At 43.7% G+C, this 24,438-nt stretch overlaps 1 protein-coding gene across 1 annotated transcript in view; it reads left to right on the top strand.

The window, feature by feature from the left end:
- Plxnc1 (plexin C1) overlaps nucleotides 1–24,438 on the top strand; it is a 157,806-nt gene that overhangs the window by 75,126 nt on the left and 58,242 nt on the right. Inside the window, exons 6-11 of the mRNA XM_021175323.2 lie at nucleotides 1,200–1,344; nucleotides 5,517–5,604; nucleotides 7,501–7,603; nucleotides 7,722–7,817; nucleotides 19,369–19,508; nucleotides 22,117–22,296. Of these exons, the coding sequence (XP_021030982.2) occupies nucleotides 1,200–1,344; nucleotides 5,517–5,604; nucleotides 7,501–7,603; nucleotides 7,722–7,817; nucleotides 19,369–19,508; nucleotides 22,117–22,296 (752 nt within the window). The remainder of the gene's footprint in view (nucleotides 1–1,199; nucleotides 1,345–5,516; nucleotides 5,605–7,500; nucleotides 7,604–7,721; nucleotides 7,818–19,368; nucleotides 19,509–22,116; nucleotides 22,297–24,438) is intronic.

Here is a 24,438-nt window from a genome sequence, read left to right as displayed (position 1 = left end):
GGATGGGGAGATGGCTCAAAAGTTAAGAGTGCTCGTTGCTCTTCCAAGGGATCCTGGTTTGGTTCCCAGAACACACTTGGCAGCTCATAACCATTTGTAGCTCCAGTTAGGGTTAGGGTTAGGCTTAGGGTTAGGGTCTAACCCTGATACAGGCACATATAGATACATATACATATATGCAAGAAATACATTTATACAAATAAAATACACAAATTAAAATGTTTTCTGAAGTAAAAGTGATATCTTGCTTCAGTGGGGAAAGGAGAGGGTTTTTTGTTGTTTAGGAAATGGTGATGATATAGCTAATTAGCCATCTGGATAAAAATAAAATTGGACTTTTATCCCACACTATAGATACACAAATAAATTCCAGATGGGTTAAAAATGTTAAGTTTAAAAAACAAAACAGTAAGGAGGATGGAACTATTTAATTCTTGTCTGTAAGCTAGAGTTTAGGACGCATTTAATAGTCAAAACAAGAACACTGTTATCTGCTTACATAAAGAGATGCTGTATCAGGCTAAGAGATTATACAAACAAAAGTCAAAACAAACGGTAGATTATGAGAGAGTGTGTCAGAAATATGACAGATAAGGATTAATATCTACGTGGTGCAGAGAGCTCTTCAAAATTGATAAGAAAAACACATAGCAGAAATGTGGTCATAAACTTGGAATATGCAACTCACAAAAGAACAAATCAAACACCCAGTAAAACCCATCTCTGTTTTAACACCAGCTCCCTTAAGAAACTCTCCTTCCCATGGCAGGTTGTCTTGCTCTGAGTTTCTATTTCCTGTGAAGAGACACCATGACCATGACAACTCTTATAAGGAAAACAGTTCATTGGGGCTGGCTTACAGTTTCAGAGGTTTAGTCCGTTATCCTTATGGTAACGAGCAGGAAGAGACAGTGAACCACATTTGACCTGGCTTGAGCTTCTAAGACTTCAAAGCCAACCTCTTAGTAAATCGCCTCCTCTGACAAGGCCACACCTCCTCGGACAAGGCCACACCTCCTCTGACAAGGCCACACCTCCTCTGACAAGGTCACACCTCCTAATCGTGCCACACCCTATGAGCCTATGGGGTCATTTTCATTCAAAGTGCCACACTGGTCTACAGGTGATTTCCCATAAAGCTTTAGGAGGGATACCGACAATACAAATCAACCGTGTGATATGTCTTCCCCCCTGCACAGACCACAGTGACCATTGTGGGAAGCATCTCCGCAAGACACTCGGAGTGCGTGGTGAAGAACGCAGACACCGGCAAGCTGCTCTGCCAGGGGAGAAGCCAGCTGAACTGGACCTGTGCCTGCAACATCCCCAGCAGACCCAGCTACAGTATGTGGATTCCTCTGGGCAATCATTATACAGTCAAGTACAAGAGCCTCTCCTGAGTTCAGTTACTGGGGGTTGGGGTAGTTCCCTTCCTGTCTCCTTACCTCTGGTTCTCACCCAAGTCTTCACTACATACTGCCCCCATCTCCTGAGTCGACTCCAGCCCCTCACTTTCCGATGTGACTGGGGAAAGATAGGGAAGGGGACATTGGCTAAGAGAGCTTGGGACACAAGAAACCTTTGGGCTTGCTTTTCAGGTGGATGAGAGGATTCAGAGCTCAGAAAAGCAGTGGTACCTTAGGTGAGATAAGAAAACATTCTAAGTTCAGTGCATTCATTCATTCATTCATTCATTCATACAGGAAGTATGAATATCTGGGTACAAAGTATTATGCTAGGTTCCAGGAATACGAAGGTGCAAACAGATTAAGCTAACCCTTGCTTCAGAATCCTTATAACCTATTATGGTTACACTAAGAGTATAAATGTTGCTGTGCAATGTAGTGTATAAATGTAGGGTTATAATGTAGTATTACTGGATACCTATAACCATAAAGGCACCTTTGTCTTAGGATTTTATTGCTGTGAAGAGACACCATGACCATGACAACTCTTAGAAGAAAAAAACTGAGATGGGGCTGGGTTAATTTTCAGAGGTTCAGTCCGTTATTGTCACGGCAGGAAGCATGGCAGCATGCAGGCAGACATGGTGCTGGAGAAGCTGAGAGTTCTACATCTGGATCCACAGGCAGCAGGAAGAGACAGTGAGCCACTCTAGGCCAGGCTAGAGTTTATGAGACTTCCCAGCCCACCCCAGGGAGACACTTTCTCCAACAAAGCCACACCTACTCCAACAAGGCTACAGCTCTCAATAGTGCCATCCCTATGAGCCTATGGGATCATTTTCATTCAAACTACAACACCTGGGGTGGATCTCTTTTTGGGTGACATCAGTCCTACAAGAAGGAGGGATGAGCAGAGATAAGCCAGAGAAAAGGGAGAAAGGAATGCAACCAGAGACCAGCTTGTGTACTAGACAGAAGAAGAGAAAGGGGCTTAAACTGGGGAACTAAAAAAAGGCTATGAGTTGAGCAAGTGGGATAGGGGCAGGGAGGACCAGATAGCAGGGGAGCTAGGGGACAATAGAATACCATGTGAAACGTGGGCTCCATCCTGGGAGGTCTCAGCTACAAGTAGCACAGTCAGATTCATTAGCAGGAAGACACAATTGTGGATGATCTATCCCTGGAGAAGATAAGCCTCATGGGGCAGGAACCTTGAAAAGTTTGTTGCTGTGCATAGCATTGTGTTTAGCCCAGTGTGTCAGTGAATTTTTAGGGAGTGGATGGACAGGTGGATGGTAATGAATGGAGAGGAAAGTAAAGAACTGAAATTCTTGGTTCCTAAAGAGTGGCTAATAGAAAAGCCATCGAAGTGGTCCAGACAAGAGAGACTGAGAGCTGGTACTCGAGGTGAAAGGATGCAAAGTGGACATCTAGGGATGCCCAGGAGGCTCAAAAGAGGATTCATGAGTCTGCTAAGATGGAAAAGACTTGGGGGAGTTAAGGTGATGGTGGGCGCCTCCTAGAATGTTATCACACTGGAGCTGTTTGAGTTGCTTGTGAGCAGCAAAGTTACTATTGGATGATGTATAGATGGAAATTTATTGCTTATAGTTCTGAAGGCAAGGGATCCTAGATGAGGGCATCAGACAATTCAGTGTATGGTGAAGGTTCTCTCTCTCTCTCTCTCTCTCTCTCTCTCTCTCTGCTTCAGAGATGATGCCCAATCCTCCCTTATAAGGACACCAATCCCGTCCATGAGGAGGAAGTCCTCATGATTTAACTACTTCCCAAAGGCTCCACCTCATGATATTATCAAATCAAGCATTGAGTTCCCAAATAAAAATGTTGAGGGTATACCAAACAGCGAGCCTAGAGTGCTCAGTTGAGTCTTCTTCCCTCAAGAGGGAACTGGATGCACAAAGCCAGAGTCACAAGCTAAAAATGTCCCTTGAAATCACTGGGTCTAGATACTTTAAAACTGCACCAGTTTTCTACCTTGTCACCACTGTACTGTCTTTCAAATGCACTTCTGGTGAAATTGGGTCATTAAAGATGCAGATCTTGCTCACGTATAAAATATCCCTCTAAGTATCCAAGACTGACTTAGAAAGCTTGGCTGAATGCAACAAGCTCAAGTATCTACTCTTTGTGCTCAGCTGTCTAAAGCAATGGATGAAACTTAATTTGTGGGCTCTCTATCTGTCTCTCTCTGCCTCTCTGTCTCCGTCTCTCTGTCTCTGTCTCTCTCTCTGTGTATGTAGCAAATCCTCCTGCTTTAGCCTCCTCAGTGTCAGAATATATAGTGTGTGCATGTACACACACACACACATATATATGTATGTGTATATATATATACATATATACATATACATACATATATATATTTCTAGACATGATCCATCATGTCTACATTCCTGGCCTATTTTGGCTGGTCTTACCTCTCCTGTCAAGTATTGCTTTCCATATACTTTGAAACAGTGGAGAAAGGTCACCTCTCCCATACACCTTCCTAGTCTCTCTGCCACACCTTTGGTTTTCCAGAAGCACCTCTGTCTTGTACCTAAATTCTACATGGAGCTCAACCTCCTCACATGGTATCCCCTTGACTTCTGTTTCTTCTTCACCTTGACTATTTTACCTCTTCTAGAACTGTAAGTGCTTCCAGAGGAGAGGCTGTGAATATTCATTTCCCTGGGAAATTTCCAACGTGCTGTGCACGGTTGGTGCTCAGTAAAGTCTGACTTCTTGGGCACCCTCCCTGGGCCCTTGTCAGTTCTATGGGAATGTATTTTCGCTGGGAGTCCCTCAGTGCTAAATGGCCATGTGTGCATTTCACTAACATGCATCAAGTGTCTGTTCAGATGCTCCTGCCGAGAGGTCGTGTCAGCCCTCCAGACCTCCTTGTCTTTAAAACAAAAGATTATCATTTCACATAAGCCCACTTCGCGTGAGCAGAATGCTGGGTGGAATTCCAGACACACAGAGAATCAGAGGAGTGCCTTGTTCTGGAAGAGAGGCATCTCCACGCGAGGATCCTTAGAGTTTGTGAACAGCACACTAATACAACGCCAGGAAGGAACATAGGGACGATGTCTACAAAGTCAGGCCAACTTCTCACAATGTTAAGACTCCCATTTAACAAGCCTCATGAATTCCTACAAGTAAGAAGATATTATTTCCTCTGTATTAGTGCTGGTCCTTGCTTAGACATAATAGGACCACAGTGGTGTTGCTGTGGACCATGGTACCCAAAGGATGGTCTGTGTGCTCATTATGTTGGGAGGGGCATTACAATATTCAGGTTCTGAGACCAGCCTCAGGTCTGCACAGTCATGGTGGCTTAGAATACAGCTCTGGTATTGATATTTCCCTAAAGCCTTTCTGATTCTGACCAACAGCTGGGTTTGATTTCCTGCTGCCTCAGATCCAGCACTGGGGTTTAAGGAGTTACCAAAAGCAGCATTTCTCTACTGCTGACTTAGCATAGGTTTTAACACACACACCCCCACCCCCCCGCCATTTTATTCTATTGGAGTTTTCCAACCAACAGATAAGGTTTTCAGAAGCAAACCAAAAAACCTTCACTTGACAGTAGGTGACTCCAAGGAGATCATTGGGCCTCACCCCAGGGTACTGGCATTCAGGGTTTCTTAGGTAAATATTTACTGAGTGTAGATGGCTCTGAAGGTGCAGGGTTTTTTTTTTTTTTCCGGTGTTGGCATTCATATTCCAGGCACTTCTTGCTCGGTGACTTGTTTTATTCTCATGCCTTGGCCAATTACAAGCTGAGGTAGTGATCCCAGCGAGAGCATGGGATGTAAATGGGCTGTAAAATGGCTTTTCCTGGTGATTATCTGTGGGAGTCTTGGAGCTAGCATCAGGCTCAGTCTGTTTGGAGGCTTATGCTGTGCACTGTGGCTGCCTGACATGAATGGCCCATGGGGAAGGAGCCACACACTGATTGAAATGTTGGTGAACAGCTGGCACACCCGTGCCCTCTGTGTAGAAAAGGCAAGAATATTTCTTTCTTCCTTTTGCATCTCCAGCTATGCTTGACTATGGCGGGGACCCACGATGAATGCCTTTTCCCTCCCCTTTCTTTTCCTCCAGATGTCTTAGTTGTCAATGCGACCTTCTCCTTTCCGTCTTGGAACTTATCAGAAAGATTCAACTTCACCAACTGTGCATCATTAAAAGAGTAAGATTGGCTTTGACTTTTAAATGTTCTCATTGCTTTTAAATTTATTTGTTTTGCTCCTCGATTTCCTAAAGAACTCCTTTGCGGACTAGAACTTTCCAAAGTGCCTTTTGGAGCATGGCCTAACGGGAGCTAGGAGAGCCACGGCGGTAATAAACCGTGCTCGGTCGTTCAAGCCCTAACAAGAAAACTGGAGCAGCCGCAGAGAGCATGCGCCAAGGTGTCCCTATCAACAGGGAAAGGTATTTTCCCCAGACCTGGAGGATCCCTGAAGTAAGGATCAGTAAGGAATACCACTAAACTCTCCCATAATGCAAATGGCTCTGGGAGTTTGGACAGAGCAGTAAGCCCTGCGAATGAGGACAAGTTGAAGTCTCCTTCACCAAAAAGGCATATCCATTTTGCTTTCTCTCTGTGGTGCTAGGGAATTTAGATTTGTGGGCCTTGAGCATACTAAGCAAGTCTCCCACTTAGCGACCCTAACCCCGTGTCTTCCATTTATTTACTATTGGCCCCAATTCAGCTATGGACCCTTTGAATTTGGACTACAGCTCCCTCTTGGCTCCTAAAGTAGAGAAAAGGCAGAGGAAATAGTCTCTTCAGAGGCCCATCCTCTGCAGCTGGGACAGAGGACACTTGTGGGCTGTATTACCAGAGGTGTGTTATCCATTCTGGGATGTGATTGGACATCAGCATATGGGAACAGCTTCCAGCCCGGCCCGGAAGTCACTATAGGAAAAAGTGAAGTCAGATGGTGTTAGGTTATCTTTACCAAAGAGGTGCATTGCAAGGCCACACAGAGAGTCACTGATGTCTAAGAAGCAGAACGAAGTTAGGGAAGAAAAATAGAACTCTTGATATTGGAAGCCTCCAACCCAGGTAAAAGGAAGAGAAAATGAAGTAGAAATTAGGGGTGCAAGGACAGTTTAAAGATGTCTTGCTCTAGAGCCCAGGTAGAAGGAAATGACTACCCCAGGGTCCCAATGCTAGGTATATACCAGACCTCAGAGCCAGATCCACAAGCCTGGAGAGCTCCTTTTCAGGGAGCTCCTTGGGCAAGAGGCTTCCTCCCTGAAATGTAATCTGTTTTCTGCCCTCAGGGAACTTCTTTCTGTCTGTTAGGATTTCCAGAGCATATATGAATTCCAGGCCAAGTGTACTTCCTCTGTCCGGTTTCCTCATCACCTCCTGCTAAGTTTTCTTGAGGCATCCCTTGGACAGCTCTCCAGACCAGCCCCGATCTTTCTTCTATTAATAATGTCTCTCCCTGATCTCCAATCATTCCTTATGCATGGAGGGCATTCTCAGGCCCTCCACAGTCACCCACGCACAAATGCCTCCTTTGATTAGCAGGTCCAACTCTCCCTTTGGCTGTAAAGCAAACAATGGTGCCCCATCCTCTCTGCCGGCCACGAAAGACTTTGTGTCTCACACCGTGTTGTGGGCAGCACAGCTGCTCCAGGGAGTGAGGGCTTTGCTGATCCGCTGAGTGGCAGCCGGGAGAGAAAGATCTCGCTTTATGGAGGCTTACCTGAGGGTAGACAAATAGCAACCAGGTTCAGAATCGGATTCAGTGGGTTCCTGTTATCAACAGACCAGCGGGTGACCCCAGCTTCAGGTCTCCATGGCAACACCTCTGTAAGTGTGATGACAATCCATCAACTCACAGGGCTTCCCAGAGAAACACATAAAGCCTTGCTTGCTTCTCCAACCTCAAAGGAACATCCTTCCTCCCTTTGTCCCCCTAGCTAGTCAAAGACTTTATTATTAATAGTAGTACCATTCCTGTATGTTCTCAACCTGTAGCGCCACCGAGGGAAGTTTCTAGAATATGAATAATTCCCTCAAAGTACAGAAATTAAGTTGTTTTTTTTTTTTTTTTTTCCGTGTCACCAGATGCCCAGCATGTATCGGAACCGGCTGTGCTTGGTGTAAACGGGACAAGAAATGCATCCACCCCTTCACCCCCTGCGAACCATCAGATTATGAGAGGAATCAGGTAAAGTGGCATTTCGAAATATGACAGGGATCTATCAGAAGCAAGTGCCTGTGTGCGCCCAGCCCCGCCCCTTTCTGTGTGTCACACTCCCATGCTGAAGGGATGTTCTCCAATGCAGGAGCTCTGTCAAGTTGCTGTGGAGAAGTCGCCCAGGGACTCAGGAGGAGGAAGAGTCAAGGAGAGCAAGAGAAACAGAACTGACGGGGCTGTGCAGGTCAGGCTCAACTTTGGTGTTGATAATGGAAAGACAAAAATCCCCTTTTGATGGCAATAACAACTCAGTACCTTGGGTTTCTGTGGTAAAATTCCCCATCTTATAACCTCAGTCCCTCCTCCCCCACACACACTTTTTTTTTTCAGTTCATTTTTAAACCAAGTTTCACATAATTGGCTCAATACATCAAAGGCTTTCACATTCACATAAGAGAAATTAAAACTTTGTAATTGTGAAAAATGATGCTGTTCCAGTAGAAGTGGAATGGTAAAGGTGACTTTGTGGCTCACTGGGGAAAGTATACCGTACAGCTGAGCTGACCTCGGTTCCAACCAGATACTCTGACTTCACTAATGACCGGCACTGTGTGTGTGGGTAGGGGTCTCTGCAAAAGAAGCAAACTGGCCTTGCTTATTTTTTTATTTGATTTATGGAGTTGATTGACCCCATCATTAATAATGTCAAGATAGAACAGCTGAAGAATATGTGCCTCCGTCTCAAAAGTGGTGGAGGTTTTTTTTTCCCATGAAAATTTCCTGGAAAATTCTCTTGCTTTGTCTTCACAGTTATAGTTAATTACCACAGCCTAGATATCAGTCATATACAAAAAGATGGTCTGAGACCATGTGAATATTTCTGCACAGGACGCATGTAACTCTGTTTAGTCTCTGTTTAGTTCCGTACTGGCCCCCTCCAGTTGCCAGAAGTTCATTAAGTGTTTACATGTGGTAACACACACACACACACACACAGTGGACAGGTTCCCTCCCTCATTCTCTTTCGACTCTGTCAAATTAAGATCAGCACTGGAAGAAATTCCGAGGGCCCAGCTTTCTACTCTGTGACCAGGCTGGGGCTCTGATTTAGCCATTTGCAGCCACTTAAGGTCAAGTGTCAACACCAATAAGGAGCACATTTTTAATCATTACTGAAAAGTTGATAGTAACTTTAGGTGAATTAAGTAACAGGCTGAGGGCCTGTGAACCCAAATGGATTATAAAGTTAATTAAAGCATTAGTGAACCTTGGTGTGCCAATATCTCCGGCCTTTGAGTCTCTGAGACTTAATTAAGTGGTGGGCTGCTCCTCTGGTCTCCATGGTTTGTAAAAGATGAAGATGCAGCGACAGGAGCTTGGATGGAGAAGTGAGAAGCTTTTGTCTTTTAATTAAGCTTGGTGGTGGTGGCTTTCAGTTTTGGTAAACTGCAGGGACCACGAGATTTACCATCTTCACTATTGTTAGTGTGCACTTCCGTAATGTAAGTATTCCTTCACGCTGCGTGTACAGCCAGTCACTGCAATACTTTACATCGAGCCAGACTGAAACTCAATACTCATTTAGTAACTCCTCCCCCGCCCCGGCCCCGCCCTCATCCCACCCCGGCCCCGCCCTCACCCTGCCCCCCAGACTCTTGTAAACCCCTATTCTATTCTAACCCCTATTCTATCTTCTGTCTCTAAGATATATATATATATATATATATATATATATATATATATATATATACACCTCGTGTGAGGGGTTTGCCTCTTGTGACAGGCTTACTTTATCATTGTGACCTCCAGGCTCACTGTGTTGCGGCACGGATTAGACTTTCTTTCCTTTTGAAGGCTGAATAATATTCCAGCATATGTATAGAACACATTTTATTTATACATTCCCCCAACCACAGGCTCTCAGTTTGCTTTCACCATTTAGGCATTAGGACAAGCCCAGTTAGAAACACTGGCATACAACTGACTCTTAGAGCCACCCTGTTTAGTTCTTTTGATCAACACCACAGAGTTAAGACTCCTGGATCACACTGTAATTCTTTTTATTAAGTGCCACCATCCCGTCTTGCATGGTACTCTGTCTAGCCAAGGATTCTATTAACAGGGCTCAAGGGTTTCTGTCTCTCGAGTTCTCACGAACATTTTCCTGTTTTGTTTGGTTTGGTTTGGTCACTACTGTACTCACAGATGTGAGCAGCAGCCTCACTGACTTTGGTTGTCTGCTCCGTGCACTTTCTGACTCCTTTTCATTTGCTTGTTCACTAGCTGAAGTCTTCTGCTAAACTCCTTTCCCATTGACTTGACTGGTTAACTTGTTTTCTTCCTTTGGGCACAAGAAGTATCTTCTAGGGATTAGCCAGATACAACATTTGAAAGTATTTCTCTCCCATTCTGTATGTTATCTTTCAACTCTGTTGAATGTGTGTGTGTGTGAGTGTGAGAGAGAGAGAGAGAGAGAGAGAGAGAGAGAGAGAGAGAAAGAGAGAGAGAGAGAGTATGAGAGAGTGTGCGTACATCTGATGTGTACATGTGTGTTTATGTGTGTTTAAATATGTATGTGTGTGTGTATATATGTGTGTGTTTGTGTGAATATATGTGTGTGTGTGTGTGTGTGTGTGTGTGCATAGATCCCAAACCCACAGCCTCATACACACCAGACAAGTACTCTACATTAAGTTATATCCCTGAACTAGTCATGTTCTTTGATACATAGAACTTTTAATTTCAGTGAAGTCCAATTTGCCTATCTTTTTTTCTTTTGTTTCTTGTGCTTTGGGGGGCAGGCTCAGGACATGACTACTAAACCCTAATGTTGTGATGCCTTTCAAACTTCCATTTTCCTCTTTGAGTTTTAACTCATCTGTGCATACCTTACCCACTGGAGTCCATTTTTATAGATAGAGTAAAGTGAGGTTCAGCAGCCTTTCTTCTGCACATGGATTTCCAGTACCATTCCTTGAACACTCTCTCCCTGAGTCAGTGGTTATAGCATCCTCACTGAGAACCCCATGGGCTTGCATGCAAGGCTTTATTCCTGAGGTTCCTTCCTGTTCCAGTGCTCTGAGCACCCGTCTTCACATGAGTACTATACTGTCTATGTTTATACTGTTTTTTTTTTAAGTCTGTTTTTGGAACCAGTGTCTTCCAACTTCTCTCTTGTCTTTGATTGTTTCATAAGAAAACAACACATTAAAAAAAAAAGAAAACAACACATAAAATTTTCACTCTGTTTTCCTCTGATAGTACCACCTTGTAGAATATAGCTGAAGATCTCAAGCCCTGCTAATGATGTCAAAGGTCAAGGTATAGGATGCTCATTACCACAGGCCACCCCAGGCTACCATTTTATAGCTCCATCTACTGTCTCCTGCTCCCACCAGCCCTGGAGCCCCACACCACTAACATGTTCTCCATTTCTATAGTCTTGTCGCTTCTAAAATTTTATGTAAATAGAATCGTCTGGATGTCCCCTTTGGGAGATTAGTTTTTTTATTAAATTTGTTTTTATGGATATATAAAAACAGAGATTATACATATTAATGGGGTACCATGTGATACAGTTAGATGGAAATTCAGCCGAGTTCTTGTATAGCAGTCTGGGCAGTGCTTTGTAAATATCTTAAAGAGAAGGGTGACATAGTCATAGCACCCTGGCTTCCTGAACCTTCTAAACTGTGATACTGTGGTTTAAAAAGTAGCGTCACCAAGAAAGAAAGGTAGGTCTCAAAAGAAGCCAAGGTTTGCCTTCAACACTTTTCTACAGATTGCCCTTCTATGTTTGGAGAAAAGCATGTTGCTGAGACTGAAACATTGACTTTACATATGTGTGACTCAGAGCAGAATCTCAAGTTTGGTTGGTAGGGAATGGTATGCCACCTGGCACAGGAGAGATTTCCTGTGCTCTCTCTGTGAAAGGCCACTGTCTTTCATTATCACATGAACATGAAACTTTCTGGTTTGCACGGTTGGTTCTCATGTCAAGTTTGTGTAGTAGACCCAACAGTTGAGGCAGAGAAGCCACCAAGAGCTTTTCTTGAATTCATCTGCCCACATCACCTCAGCACCAAATGCTTCCTGTGTGCTGGGCACCATCTGAGGTTCTGAGATGCTGAGCTAGAGTCAGTGCTTCCTACAGGAAGCTCTGAAGCATCTGCTATGTGATGTCATGCTGAACTCCATGGATACTGCATGCAATATACAAATGAGTTAATCCCCTTCTCAGGACATCACCCCTAAGACTCTTTTCCATGAGAACACCCATAGCAGTACAAGATTTATATACATATGTATATGTATATGTATATGTATGTATAAGCAGAACCTGAAAGTACAAAAACTCAAAGCCTTGCTATGCACAGAGTCTTAGTTCTTAGTTTTTCTTGTTTATTTAAGCCCAGTACCCAATGATTAAGCACAATCAGTGTGGTTGTTTAAGTCTTTGATGGATGCATTGATGGAAAGGACCTTTCAGCTCACCTTAGAGGGACAAGAAATACCTAGGCTCAACAAGACAGAGGAGTGAATATTCTTCATGAAGCAACTGCCATAAATAAGTGTAGTCATGGCCAGAAAATCCAGGAGACCTCAGTAGTTCAGTTTATCTTGGCAGAAGAGGCAGGGGACAAATGATAGCATAGAAGGGTGAACAAGCTGGAGCCTGTGTGTGCTGGGATGTATATCTTTGGGGATTTTTGTCTTGCTTCTTCAGTGGCAATGCAAAGCTTTTCACTACATCTATTTTAGTATCAATTTGATCATCTGAGAATATGGTGCTCATAAGGGAGGACTCCTGGATCAATCCCAGGACAGTTGGCTTCACATTCTCATGATCCTAAGACTTACTTGATCCAGGATACTGTGGTGGTTTGAATATACTTGGCCCATGGGAAGTGGCACTACCTTGTTAGAGTAGGTGTGGCCTTGTTGGAAGAAGTGTGTCACTGTGTAGGCGGGCTTTGAGGGCTTCTAGTGCTCAAGCCCCAACCAGTGTGGAAGAGACAGTCTCCTCCTGCTTGACTTCAGATCAGGATGTAGAACTCTCAGCCCCCTTCCCAGCACCATATCTGCCTAGATGCTGCCATACTTCCCACCATGATGATAATGAACTGAACCTCTAAAAGTATAAGCCAGCCCCATTTCAGTGTTGACTTTTATAAAAGTTGCCTTGGTCATGGTGTCTCTTCACAGCAATGAAAACCCTAAGACAGATATTCTTATCCAGAAACACCAGCCCCAATTTGTCAGGGGACTGAAGCAAAGAAAAGCATAGGCCCAGTAAAGAAGCCCCAGATCTCATCTGGCCTAGAACAAGGGCAGCCATCTACTGTAAGACAAATCTTGATCTCTGCTTTCCTGAAGCCATAAGTCCTGACACCTGACTGGGTGACCATCTTTCCTTTCATTCCCTAACTGTCTTTCATCTGGTGCCCTTACCCAATGAGGGAAGCTGCAGCTGCCCTCCTGCCCACAGGGAAAGCTGTAATGATATGTGGTGAATTGTAGATGTTGTCTGGTTATGGTTTTTTGCTTTGTTGGTTGGTTGGTTAGTTGGTTTTGTTAGTTTTGGTTTGGGGGGGGGTATTTGTTTTGTTTTTGTTTTATTCAAGACAGTGTCTCATTATGTAGCTCTGGCTGTCACTGTGTAGACTAGGAACTCAATATGTAGAGTAAACTGGCCTCAGACTCAGAGATCCAACTGCTTCTGCCTCCAGAGTGCTGGGACTAAAGAGATGAACCACCATGCTTGGCCTCTTTGGCCATACTTGTAATTCCTCCCAATATGTTTATCACTATAGGGCAGAAATCGACCATGTCAAGCTATGTCACTGCTTCCCTCCATGACTTTTCAATGTGTGTTTTAATTTCTCATATAGACAGTACCAAATGGACCCTTTCAAGAACCTTGCCTTCAGAAGGAAAATTAAATTTAACACAGACTTTTGTTGGTTGGTTTATGAGTAGCTTCTATGGGCCTAGCACTGTTCTGCATTGAGTTCATTCACAGGATGTTTGTTGAGCAGCGATTGTGTGTTGGGCAGGCACAATACAGACCCACATGGAGTTTGCACTGTCAAACTTAGAATGTTTGGGAAGGAGGAAGTGAGATTCTTTGTTATAAAAAGAGTCAAACACTCATAACGGGAATAGAAGCCAAAAAGAATGTCAGCATGGACTAAGTTGACGGGTGGCAGCTAATCTTTATCAGGCCCTTGCTGTATCCTGAACTCAGTGTCTGTTAATCTAAGCTTCACAATGCCACATTTTACAGGCATGGAGTTTTACCTCAAAACCAAAATGTAGATAAGGAAATTAGAGAGAGAGAGAATTTTCAGTTTTAACTACTACCCTACCTTAAAAGACCTAAACTGAATAAGTGTTAAGCCACATGATATCATTGCTAAAACCCTCTCTGGAAGGGAGAAAACTCTTAAAGATAATGCAGGCTTTTCTCAGGATTAGACGATAATAGTCTGTCCCATCTGTGCGTCAGGCAGACGGGAGCTTATTCTCATGGGAGATGGGGAGGGAGAGGGGCATCTCAGGGTGAGGGCTAAGAGAAAGAATGAGCCCCAGGAAAGGCCAAGCATCTTCTTCAAGAAGAAGATGGGCCAGGATGGCCAAAACAAAAGTGAGTCAACAAGAATCCAGTGTTCAAACTGAGTCTTGGGAGAAGGTGTGTTAGAAGCAGGGTTAAGAACTGTGTTCTCTGGTCTCAGCAATCTGATCCTTCAGGCCTGATCTGAGGAGCTACATACAGGATGAATGGTCAAGAGTAAGTTAGGGGATAGCCTTGGCAGCTCCACCATGGGTTGTGTCAGCCTCATCTTGGAGTTAGTCCCCAGGTCACAGAAGCAAGTCTTAATCTCTCAGAAGAGAGCATGGATCTCTGAAAGTTTCCCACCTAAGTCCTGAGGCCCTGATGACCTTTGGCAGTTCCCAGTTCCCTGTTCCATCCCTAGTTCTCTGTTGCTGTACCGGGCCTCCTAGGAAGGGGTATTTCCTCAGTGGACTCAGCATCAAATACATCGTGAGGTGTTCATTGAACTCTCCCATTATTCTTTGATGGGATTGTATTCTGCTCTTTTCTTTCCATATCGCATTCCCTTTTACACTTTCCTGTCTCCACGGCTGGTCACCACACCGCTCACTTTGTACATATGATTAATATATTACATCTGTCCTCTTCTCGGCCATTAATGAAGATGTTAAATCATTCTAAGCCAAATACTCACCCCCGTGGGGCCCCACAGGACACTTTCGTTTAATTAGTTGTATTACCTTTCATCTCTCTCATGTCCTTTGACTTCAGATGTCCTGCTGATTTTGAAGCCATGTGACTTTTCATCCTGTCCTGTTTGAACTAATTTCATGAGTGAAAATCTGAGAGATGTTTTACCAAGTGTTGACTTGGGTCCAGACCTACAGAGAGCTTCACTATGTTCTGATTTTTTTCCCCTAACAGATTAATAGAGTATAGTTTGTTCTTAATAAACGGAGCCTTCTTAATGGACCTCTTTCCAATAGTCTTTTCTCTAAAAATGTCTTGGTAATTTGAGTTATGTTGGTGTCAGATGTCACACAAGGTGAGCCGTAGTTAGGATTTCTATTGCTGCAATACAATACTAAAATGACTAAAAGCAAGCTGAGGAAGAAAGGGCTTATTTGGCCTACACTTACAGGTCACTGTTAGTCATTGAAGGAAGTCAGGACAGTAACTCAAGCAGGGCACTCCACTACCTGGCGGCAAAAGCTGATGCAGAGGCCATGAAGGGGTGCTGCTTACTGGCTTGTTCCTCATGGCTTGCTCAGCCTGCTTTCTTACAGATGCCAGGACCACCAGCCCAGGGATGGCATGACCCACCATGGGCTGGGTGCTCTCCCATTAATCACTAGTTAAGAAAATGCTCTACAGCTGGATCTTATTTAGGCATTTTCTAAATTGAGGTTCCCTCCTGTCAGATAATTCTAGCGTGTGTCAAGTTGACATAAGACCAGCAAGTATAAGTTGCTTGTGCCTTCAGAGTTAATCCTCTCAGATGTTTTCAAGGAGAACTGTTGCAGGTGGTTATATACTTTCCAACATCTTATAACGGCTTAGTTTGTGGAAAAAAAAAGAAAAAGAAAAGAAAAATAAACAGGCATCCTGCAAACTGCCTGATTAAGCACTTTCCAATATGCTATCCTAATACAAACAAATGAGAATCAATCTCTCTCTCTCTCTCTCTCTCTCTCTCTCTCTTTCTCTCTCTCTCTCTCCTCCCCCCTCTCTCTCCTCCCCCCTCTCTCTTTAAACAAAATAGTTAAAATTTACCATCACTTAAAAATAACCCCTGTCTCTAAAGTGGAACTCCCAGGAAGTGGACTGTTCTGAGGGTAATGGGTTAATGGGTAGAAGGGGTTGGGCCAGGATGGTTACAGTCAGTGATGTCTAGATTTGATGTATGGGGACCTTGGATATGGAAAGAAGGAAGACCCTCACTGTAGGGGTGAGGAATCTGGGCTGTATCCAGCCCAATTATGGTTTTTAGCTTGGAGGGTTGGCTACATCATGTCAGGTTGTAAATTAACTTTAAATTAAAGTATCAAATAACATCTAAAGTATGGAGGGCAGAAAACATTATGGGAAAGATTGTTCTCTGGTCCTTTGTATTCATTTTATTTTTTAAAAAGTTAACAAATATTAAAGAAAAAAACATTTTAATGAATCCTCATATCCATGACGTACAGCTATGTAGCTGCCCTATCTTAAATTGTATATTTTCACAGTGGGGTCATCCCACTGATTGCTCTTTAGCCTCCTAACTCTGAGATTAAGAAAAAATTCTCCTGGCAAATAAAAGAGCTGATGCGACCCTCTTTGGAAGCAAACTGCAGACACCTACTTCCATAAGAAGCCAGGCCTAGACTCGGTCCTCCATGGGCAATGTAAACTCCTCTAAACAATAAGATTGTCAAATGAAATCCTTTTGAGGTTGCAAGGCTCAAGGGGAAATAGGAAGTTAAAAGAATATCAGCCTCCGATGGTGTTTCTAGAGCCCTTAAAAGAGCAAAATGCACCTACCTTTGAAACAACAACTTTTTTCTTTACTAGTTACAAGGCTCTCTTATCTTGTACTATGAACAAGAAGTCACATGTTCAAAAGCATGCTATCGTGTTTTACTATGGCAGATAACCACAGTATAAGTACAAGAAGCACAGAGAAAAAGACTTGGCTTCAGAGGACAAATAATGGACAGTTTACAATAGCAGAGAGTTATGACCAGGGAGTATCGCTCAGCAGGCAGCACACAGGGATAAGCATAAACACAAACATATACATACATACAAACATACAAGCGTGAGTGCACAAAGTTTAAAAGTAACTTAAACACACACATATCTTGCTTCCCTAATAAGACAGTGTGCTCTCTTGTAGAGCAGGGGATGCAGATTTTCTCTACAACAGTGGTTCTAAATCTTCCTAGTGCCATGGCCCTTTAATATGTTCCTCATGTGGTGGTGACACTCAAACATAAAATTATTTCCATTGCTACCACATAACTGTAATTTGCTGCTGTGATGAATTGTAATGTAAATAGCTGTGTTTTCTGAGGGTCTTAAGCGACCTCTGTGAAAGGGTCCTTTGTCCTCCAATGGGGTTGTGGCCCACAGGTTCAGGACTTCCATACTGCAAAGAACCTGGCAGTGTGTTTTAAGGCTGTGCCAGCCACACAGTCTCTGTTGTACTTAGCTAGAGATAATACACATACTTCTGGATAATGACATGTGACATGTACTGTTATATGTTTGAAATTCTATTCTCCTTTTGACATTTTTTTTCATAGGATATCCAAAAACAGTGGACAGGATTTGACCCTGGGTTTTCTGAAGTTTCCTAGCCCTTGATCTGCCCCCACCACATACCATGCCTACCTTTACCTAGCAGCTGCTGGTCTAGTGACCAGTAAGTTCTTGATCACTTGGCTGTCACCTACAAAGCTAAACAGCAAGTCTTCTTATAACACACACTTGACATTTGCAAGGGATTTATCTTGAAGTCGTTGCTAATCCCCCATCCCAAGTACCACTCTAGGAGATAATTCCAACACCACCCCCCATAAAATGCAGTCAAGTATAACAGAATAATTAAAGTGACCCTTTCAGGCTCGTAGTGGTTCAATAAATAAATACAGGGCTAACGTCCTTTTTAAGGTGATTAAAATAAAATCCACCACGGGAATCAATTCCCTGATGCATTACATCATCACCACGATGACATTAATGATGGATTTATCAGAATCTGCAAAATCAATCCACGGTGATAGTAAGTGGTGGCTGCTCTGCCACATAGCCCTTGGGTTTGCCAGGAGAGCAGGGTGAGAGGATGCTCCTGCCAGGCAGATGGTCAGCGTGGCAGCAGACCACATTCTGTCACCTGGACCAGCAGGAGATGGGCAGGCGCGAGACATCACAGAAGCTGGACCAGTGACTCAGTGTCCTCCTGATAGACGTCATCCAACAAGCAGCTGATCTCAACATTTGTGCTTTGGCCCAGTGTGGCATGATGAGGCTTCTCTGGACTCTTAGGCCACTTCAAATGGGAGGAGTGTAACTGTGGAGTCTCTGTATGCTAAGACCTGCCATGCTTTTTGTCAGCCAGAGTCTTGGAATGGAGAGGACCTACAAAAGAACCTCCATGATCAGAATGGAAGATGGTAGCACTTGGGGGAGAGGTGCACGAGGCACCTGGGTTGTTTTTGTCTTGCAAGGGGGGAAACAAGAGCCCGAAGGGATGGCTCAGTGGTTAAGAATAATTCTCGCTCTTGCAGAGGATCCAGTCCAAGTTCAAGTCTTTGTACTAATGTCAGATGTGTTACAACATCCTGTCATTTTAATTCCAGACAGCACCCTCCTCTGGCCCCTGAAGCAGCTACTCACACATGTATCTAAATTAAAATAAACCTTTAGACAAGAAGGGAGATGATTCCTGCCTCCTCTAGGATTTGTAGGGGAAACTGATTAGATCTTGCAAATAGAGGAGAAGCCCGGAGACATGGCCTGAGAGCTAGGGAAGTTAGGTAGCATGTGACTCCACAGGACTCAGTTTTGATTATATCCCAGAGAAAAGCGAGAGACTGGGTCACAGAGGTTACACGGATGTTCACAGTGCCTAACTTTTTCATACAGGAGTGGCTCAACATTCTTAAGATACCCTGTCCTCTGCATTGAAACAAACAAAAAAAAAATATGGACTCCTTCCTAGAGAATTAAATCCCTCTGTATTGACATTTGTATCGACGGAACAATGAGTCCGTGCTAGCCTCCGCTGGGGAGACCGCTTCCCTTCCCTTCCCCAGGCTTGAGCATCATGGGCCTCAGGAGAGGGAAAGGCAGGGGGCTCTTTCTCAACTCAAGTGACAGCTCACGCCTCAGATAGAATATCCGGGCTCTTCAACTGCGTTTTCAACTGTCTTGTGAGACAAAGACTAATTGGTTTGACCCCATGCTGTCACATGTTGAGAGACACGAATCTTCAGCCCTCTTCCTTGAATTCATTGATTTCATTAAATGCTGTCTGCTTGTGTTTGCAAAATGTAATTTCCTAGTGAGTTCTTCGAACTGCAACACATCAACAGATTTCTCGAAAGTGTATGTGTGCGCGCGCGCTCGCGTACACGTGTGCACACGAGAGAGAGAGAGAGAGAGAGAGAGAGAGAGAGAGAGAGAGAGAGAGAGAGAGAGAAACAGTGCCATTTTGTAGCTTTGATCTGCTGTTTTACTCTCTTATTTCCAATAGGTCTTCTACATTAAGGCCATTGAGCCACAGAAAATATCAACCTTAGGGAAAAGCAATGTGATTGTTACTGGAGCAAACTTCACCCAGGCGTCAAATATCACCATGATCCTGCGAGGAACCAGTACCTGCGAGAAGGATGTGTAAGTTGAAGCACAAACAACCAATCTTTGGTAAAGTTAGAAACCTACGCTAAAGCAGTGTTAGTAGGCCTTGGTGCTTTCTGTAGTCAAATGACATTTAAGTATTTTATACGTCAAAATTATAATAAGTAAATTATAATAAGTAAAATCGTTAGTGATTCATTTTGACATTCAGGTGGGAGACTCTGGCCTGTGTTACTTCCCCTCCCTCCCCCATCCATCCTCAGTCTAAACCCGTTTCAGGATGTTGCCAGTGGGAGCCTTGATTGGTTTTTAAAGCAGAGTCAAGTGTATGTAGACAGGAACTAACTTAGAATTATAGACATGAACTTTGGACACGGATGGATGAAGTGCGTGCTACCTGAAGTTGAAAAGGAAAAATGGAAGTAGAAATGTTGTTCACTGTAGCTTTCTTCTCTCGACTGGCTTGGTTTTCATTTCAAATAATTAAATTACAAGGGCATATAATAGTAGTTAAAAAAAACCCACCCCCAAACAAATATCAGATGAAGGTACCCCTTAAAGATAATGATACCTGTGGTTCTTTTTATCCTAGCAGTGAAAACATATCCAGTGTTTTTTCATTAATATTCTTAGGTGAATGATTACACCTTCCCAGGGGGGATAATACTAGCATTATGTAATAATAACACCGTGACAGATAACTTTAGTTTTCTGCTTGTTGACTTTTATAAGTTTGGGTTAATTTGGAGTTTAAAAGAAAATGTTTCAGTCTATATGAACCATAATACTGAGCTGATTCTCCTCATGGAAATGCATGTAAGCCAGTCTGCTGAAGCGTGATGCTTTGGTTTTTTAACTACCAAAACAGACTTGTAGAGTGCTGTAATCTGCCATGCCTATTTAGTGAACTTTCTGTTTTAATTCACTGGCTGCACATCGCTGCACCCCACCTCCACTTACTGCAGTAAATCTGGGATACCCATGGTCTCGATGGGGGAAAGATACCCATCAGTGGCTTTCCTCTATACCAGAGCGAATCGACACACATTAAAGTCTGTATCTATGCAACCTGGGTTGCTTATGTGCGCCATTTATCCTGGCTAAATACCTTATAGCAAAGATCTTTCATTTTGTGTGGCGAAACCTGTGACGTTAGACACCTGTGCGCTCAATGAAGGGCAATCAGCTTCGCTGCAAAAGAAGTCGTTTTGGGAGCATTACCCTGTTTCTGGCTCTTTATGCTCTCATTTCCATTCTGAATGTGTCTTGAGAAGCCACAGTTATTAAATTAAATGACTAAGAGCTCTTTCTGCATGTAGCATTCTACTAACCACATCTGCATGGTGAACCCAGGTTCACAAGCAGGCGACGTAATATCGCAGTTAATCTTGTACCCGAATCCATGGTGAAATCCCAAACCCTGTTCATGGAAACTTTGTAAGTGAATGGCTATTTTTTTTTTAAGAGAAAAAGACAAGCCTAGTAGCGGAATGATCTATATCCCCACCCCTCACCTTCCAAAGTGTATGAGCACATTTGTGTTTTAATGATTCGAGAATGAACTTCCTAGAGGTTCTCTTTAGAAGCCTTAAAAATATACATCTGGGGCAGGGCACATGCAAACAGACTCCAGTACCTTTCAAGTGCACTTTCTTGTAAGGTGTAGTAACAGCACTAGGATTAACAACAACACACAGAAGTAAAACCAGACCCTCTGTAGCCTCATTAAGCTGAGCAGGTGGCAAATACAACTTGATCTAAATGTGTGCTTTAGAGACTCATAGACATTAGAGTCGCTGATAGTTTCAGAGGGAATGTCACAGACGGCTTTGATTTGATTGATGAGGGCCATCAGGAGTGCATAGGACAGTCCCAGCCAATCCCTGGTCTGGAAGTTCCTGAGGGGTCACCAGCCTTGTGTCCTTTGATTCTAAGACTTCAGGGTTCCTGAAGCAGGTTCCCCTCTCTTTGAAGGGGAGAATTCCCAGGTCTGTTTGGGGGGGGTCATACTTTCCCATGCTTGACTAAAACAACTACTACTACTACTACTTCTTCTTCTTCAAAAAAAAAAAAAAGCTTTTAATTATGGAAATGACAGCTCATATATAAGAAAGATGCATATAAATAAGGCTCTTTAGAAACTTAAAAGTTTTGGACATTCTCCCAATTTTATTTCATCTTTTTCTATTGCTTCTCCCCCCTTCGTGCCTCCCCTCCCCCATGGAGGCAGCAGGGACAGAAGTCATACACTATGGCTGGAGTGTCTTCAAATCAAATCCTGGTGCCACATTGCTTCATGGATCCGTCAATGTGTCTCTGACAGAGTAGTGCCAATGTTAACCTTAATCCCTTCATTTAGTGTGATGCCCCTGCTTGCCCTGGTCCATTAGGACTTCTGAGGGCAAGGGTAGCTGCTTCTTCATTTTCCCCTTCTAAGGGGGAATGCAGATCAGAGATAGACATACACAGAAGAAAGAGGAACCCAGCCTTAGAGAGCCAGACCCAACAGGCAGCCCTTGACTAGTCCGCCTCTCGCAACTGTTCTTGACCATCTTTGAGTGAAATTCATGGGTCATCACCTTGAGCAATCAACTGTGCTAAGTGTCTGTGTCATGTAAGAGTTCCTTTCCTGACCCCTTTCTAGGATCCGGGTTAGCCATGTGCTAAATGACACGCATATGAAATTCTCACTTCCATCAAGCCGCAAAGAAATGAAAGACGTTTGCATCCAGTTTGACGGTGGGACCTGCTCGTCTGCAGGGGCTCTGTCCTACATTGCTCTGCCACATTGTTCCCTGATAGTTCCTGCCACCACCTGGATCAGGTACTGTCTGGATCCACAGAGGGCTTCTCTTCTTCCGGTGAAGGGTGATGTACATAAGATCATGGCGATGGTAGCTGCACCTAAATTTTCCTCTTGGTGTTCCTCCTAGGAATTATTTCTAGAAAACTGCTCCTGTCTGACCACAAGGACTGTGAGCATAGCCTGTTTTTATCTCACCATGGCTACTAGGAAACTCACAGCTCGAACATTTTGTTCAACCACAATGACTGTTCTTAGTCCAGGTTGCTGTGGCCTTCTGTGTCACCTGCCTTCCCCACTCATGATGTAAGACTCCCCACTCACAGGTTTCACTTGCTAACTTTTAGACTCAGCTGCTTTGAATGCTTTGGGGGAAATACTGGCGCCTGCATGGAGCCTCTACATTTCAAAGGTCCTGTTTGAGGGTTAAAAAATTCCAAAATAAACTCTTTGAGATGAATACAATATATTAATGGGGAAAAATGTCTCTCTCTAGTCAAATTTAAATTCACAGTTAGGTTCTGGTGTATAACCCCAAAGAGATTTTCTTCATCTCACATGAAGTTAACTTTTCATGTACCTTTTGAGATAAAACCACAGACAAAGCAATGAGGGGAAATAAATTGGAAGGAAAAAGAGACAAAACATCTCCTATATTCTTACTTGAGATGACCTTGGGAAGCAGCTGTGTTTGCTCTTGGTTTGCTAAACTGTGATAATAGAAGTCAGAGCGGACAGCTTAGACAGCTCAAATGGGAGTTCCTCCAGGTTGTATGTCTCTGAGGTGGAAGGAAGTTTAGCCCCTTGCGAGGCAGCGTCTCTGCAGAGTTTTCAGGCAGCTGTCTCTCCCCTGTCCCTCCATCTAAGACTGTGCCCTAAGCTTTTTCAGAATACCATCAGTCACTCCAGTGAATGCCCTGAATTTCCATTACCTCTTTAATGACCTTAATCTCAGGTATAGTTTAGTGGTAAAATACTGCCTAGCATTTGCCTATTCCCCACCTCCACCCCCAATCTCTCTATCTTCAGCCTTCTTCTGAGTAACTGGGGGTCAGGGCTTCCCCATGCAAACTTTGCAGCCCATTGGAGTGGCATAGGGAAGACTGAGATTTCAAAAGCAAGGCTCTTACATGCAACCCTCCGCTCTGAGATTAAGTATGCCCTATGTATAAGTAGTAGAGCGGATGTGGCACTCACCACATAGTCATGGTATAGCTGCTGACCTGGTTAAACCTCACAAAAACCCTGAGAACCCAACGATGGGTTGTCCCTTTGGCAGGGGTGAACCAAGGCATGGCTACAGTTCAAATGCTATACGTAGCTCCCTGAGAGCTGGGCCCAGGATGCAGTGGTTTCTACCACAATACTCTGCTTCCTCCTCATCAAATGGCTGCCTGAGTCTCAGTGCTCCCCATCCTTGAACTTTGAGCAAGAAGGAGGAGGTGCCACCATCTGGAATCAGGAGAAGATGTTTGGGTTGGTTTTCTCGAAATTGAGGCAGATTGTCAGGTGGCCATACAGTGTCTGGGGTGGACCTGCCACCCCAGAACAAGTGTCTGGTGACCCATGAGAATAACCAGAGCTGTAGGCAGCTGTTTATTTCACACTGGGTGACCACTTCGATGTTATCCGGTGACACCTTGAGACTAGGTGAAATCACTGTCTGATTTTGGTGAGATTTGTGTACCTTCCCCGTACACTGAAATCCCATATCTTAAACAAGAATACAAACTTCTAAGGTCACTCGCCATTTTAGCTTGTCCACCTATCGTGTGTTCCCTGTCTCCCTCTAAATAAATAAACTATAAATAAAATATAATTGGTGGGTTGGAAGGTTTGGTCGTGGAAATTGTGAGAGCGGGTCATCTTCTCATAGATTAAACTGTAATCAAATGAGATTTTTGTCCCATGAAATGCTTCCAAGGTACAGCAGATGATCTGGTTATGTGTGGCGAAAGAGCACAAGAAAGCTCCGATTCTATTAAAGAATCTGGCACTTTCCCAGAACTGAAACAGGGGCTGACCTGTATTTTTTATATGTATGTCTTAGAAGCCATGAGCCTGCAGCCAGTACCATTTAAAGACTTCTAAAATTATCAACGTCTTTTAAATTGAAATTGGTTCGTTGTCTCCCAAATATGACTGAGCTTAACATTAATTGTG

Source organism: Mus caroli, unplaced genomic scaffold (assembly GCF_978045245.1).
Source record: "Mus caroli unplaced genomic scaffold, Mus_caroli_1 scaffold_9, whole genome shotgun sequence".
Lineage (NCBI taxonomy): Eukaryota > Metazoa > Chordata > Mammalia > Rodentia > Muridae > Mus > Mus caroli.
Note: the sequence above shows the minus strand (reverse complement) of the source record. Positions and strands in the feature narration are given on the sequence as shown.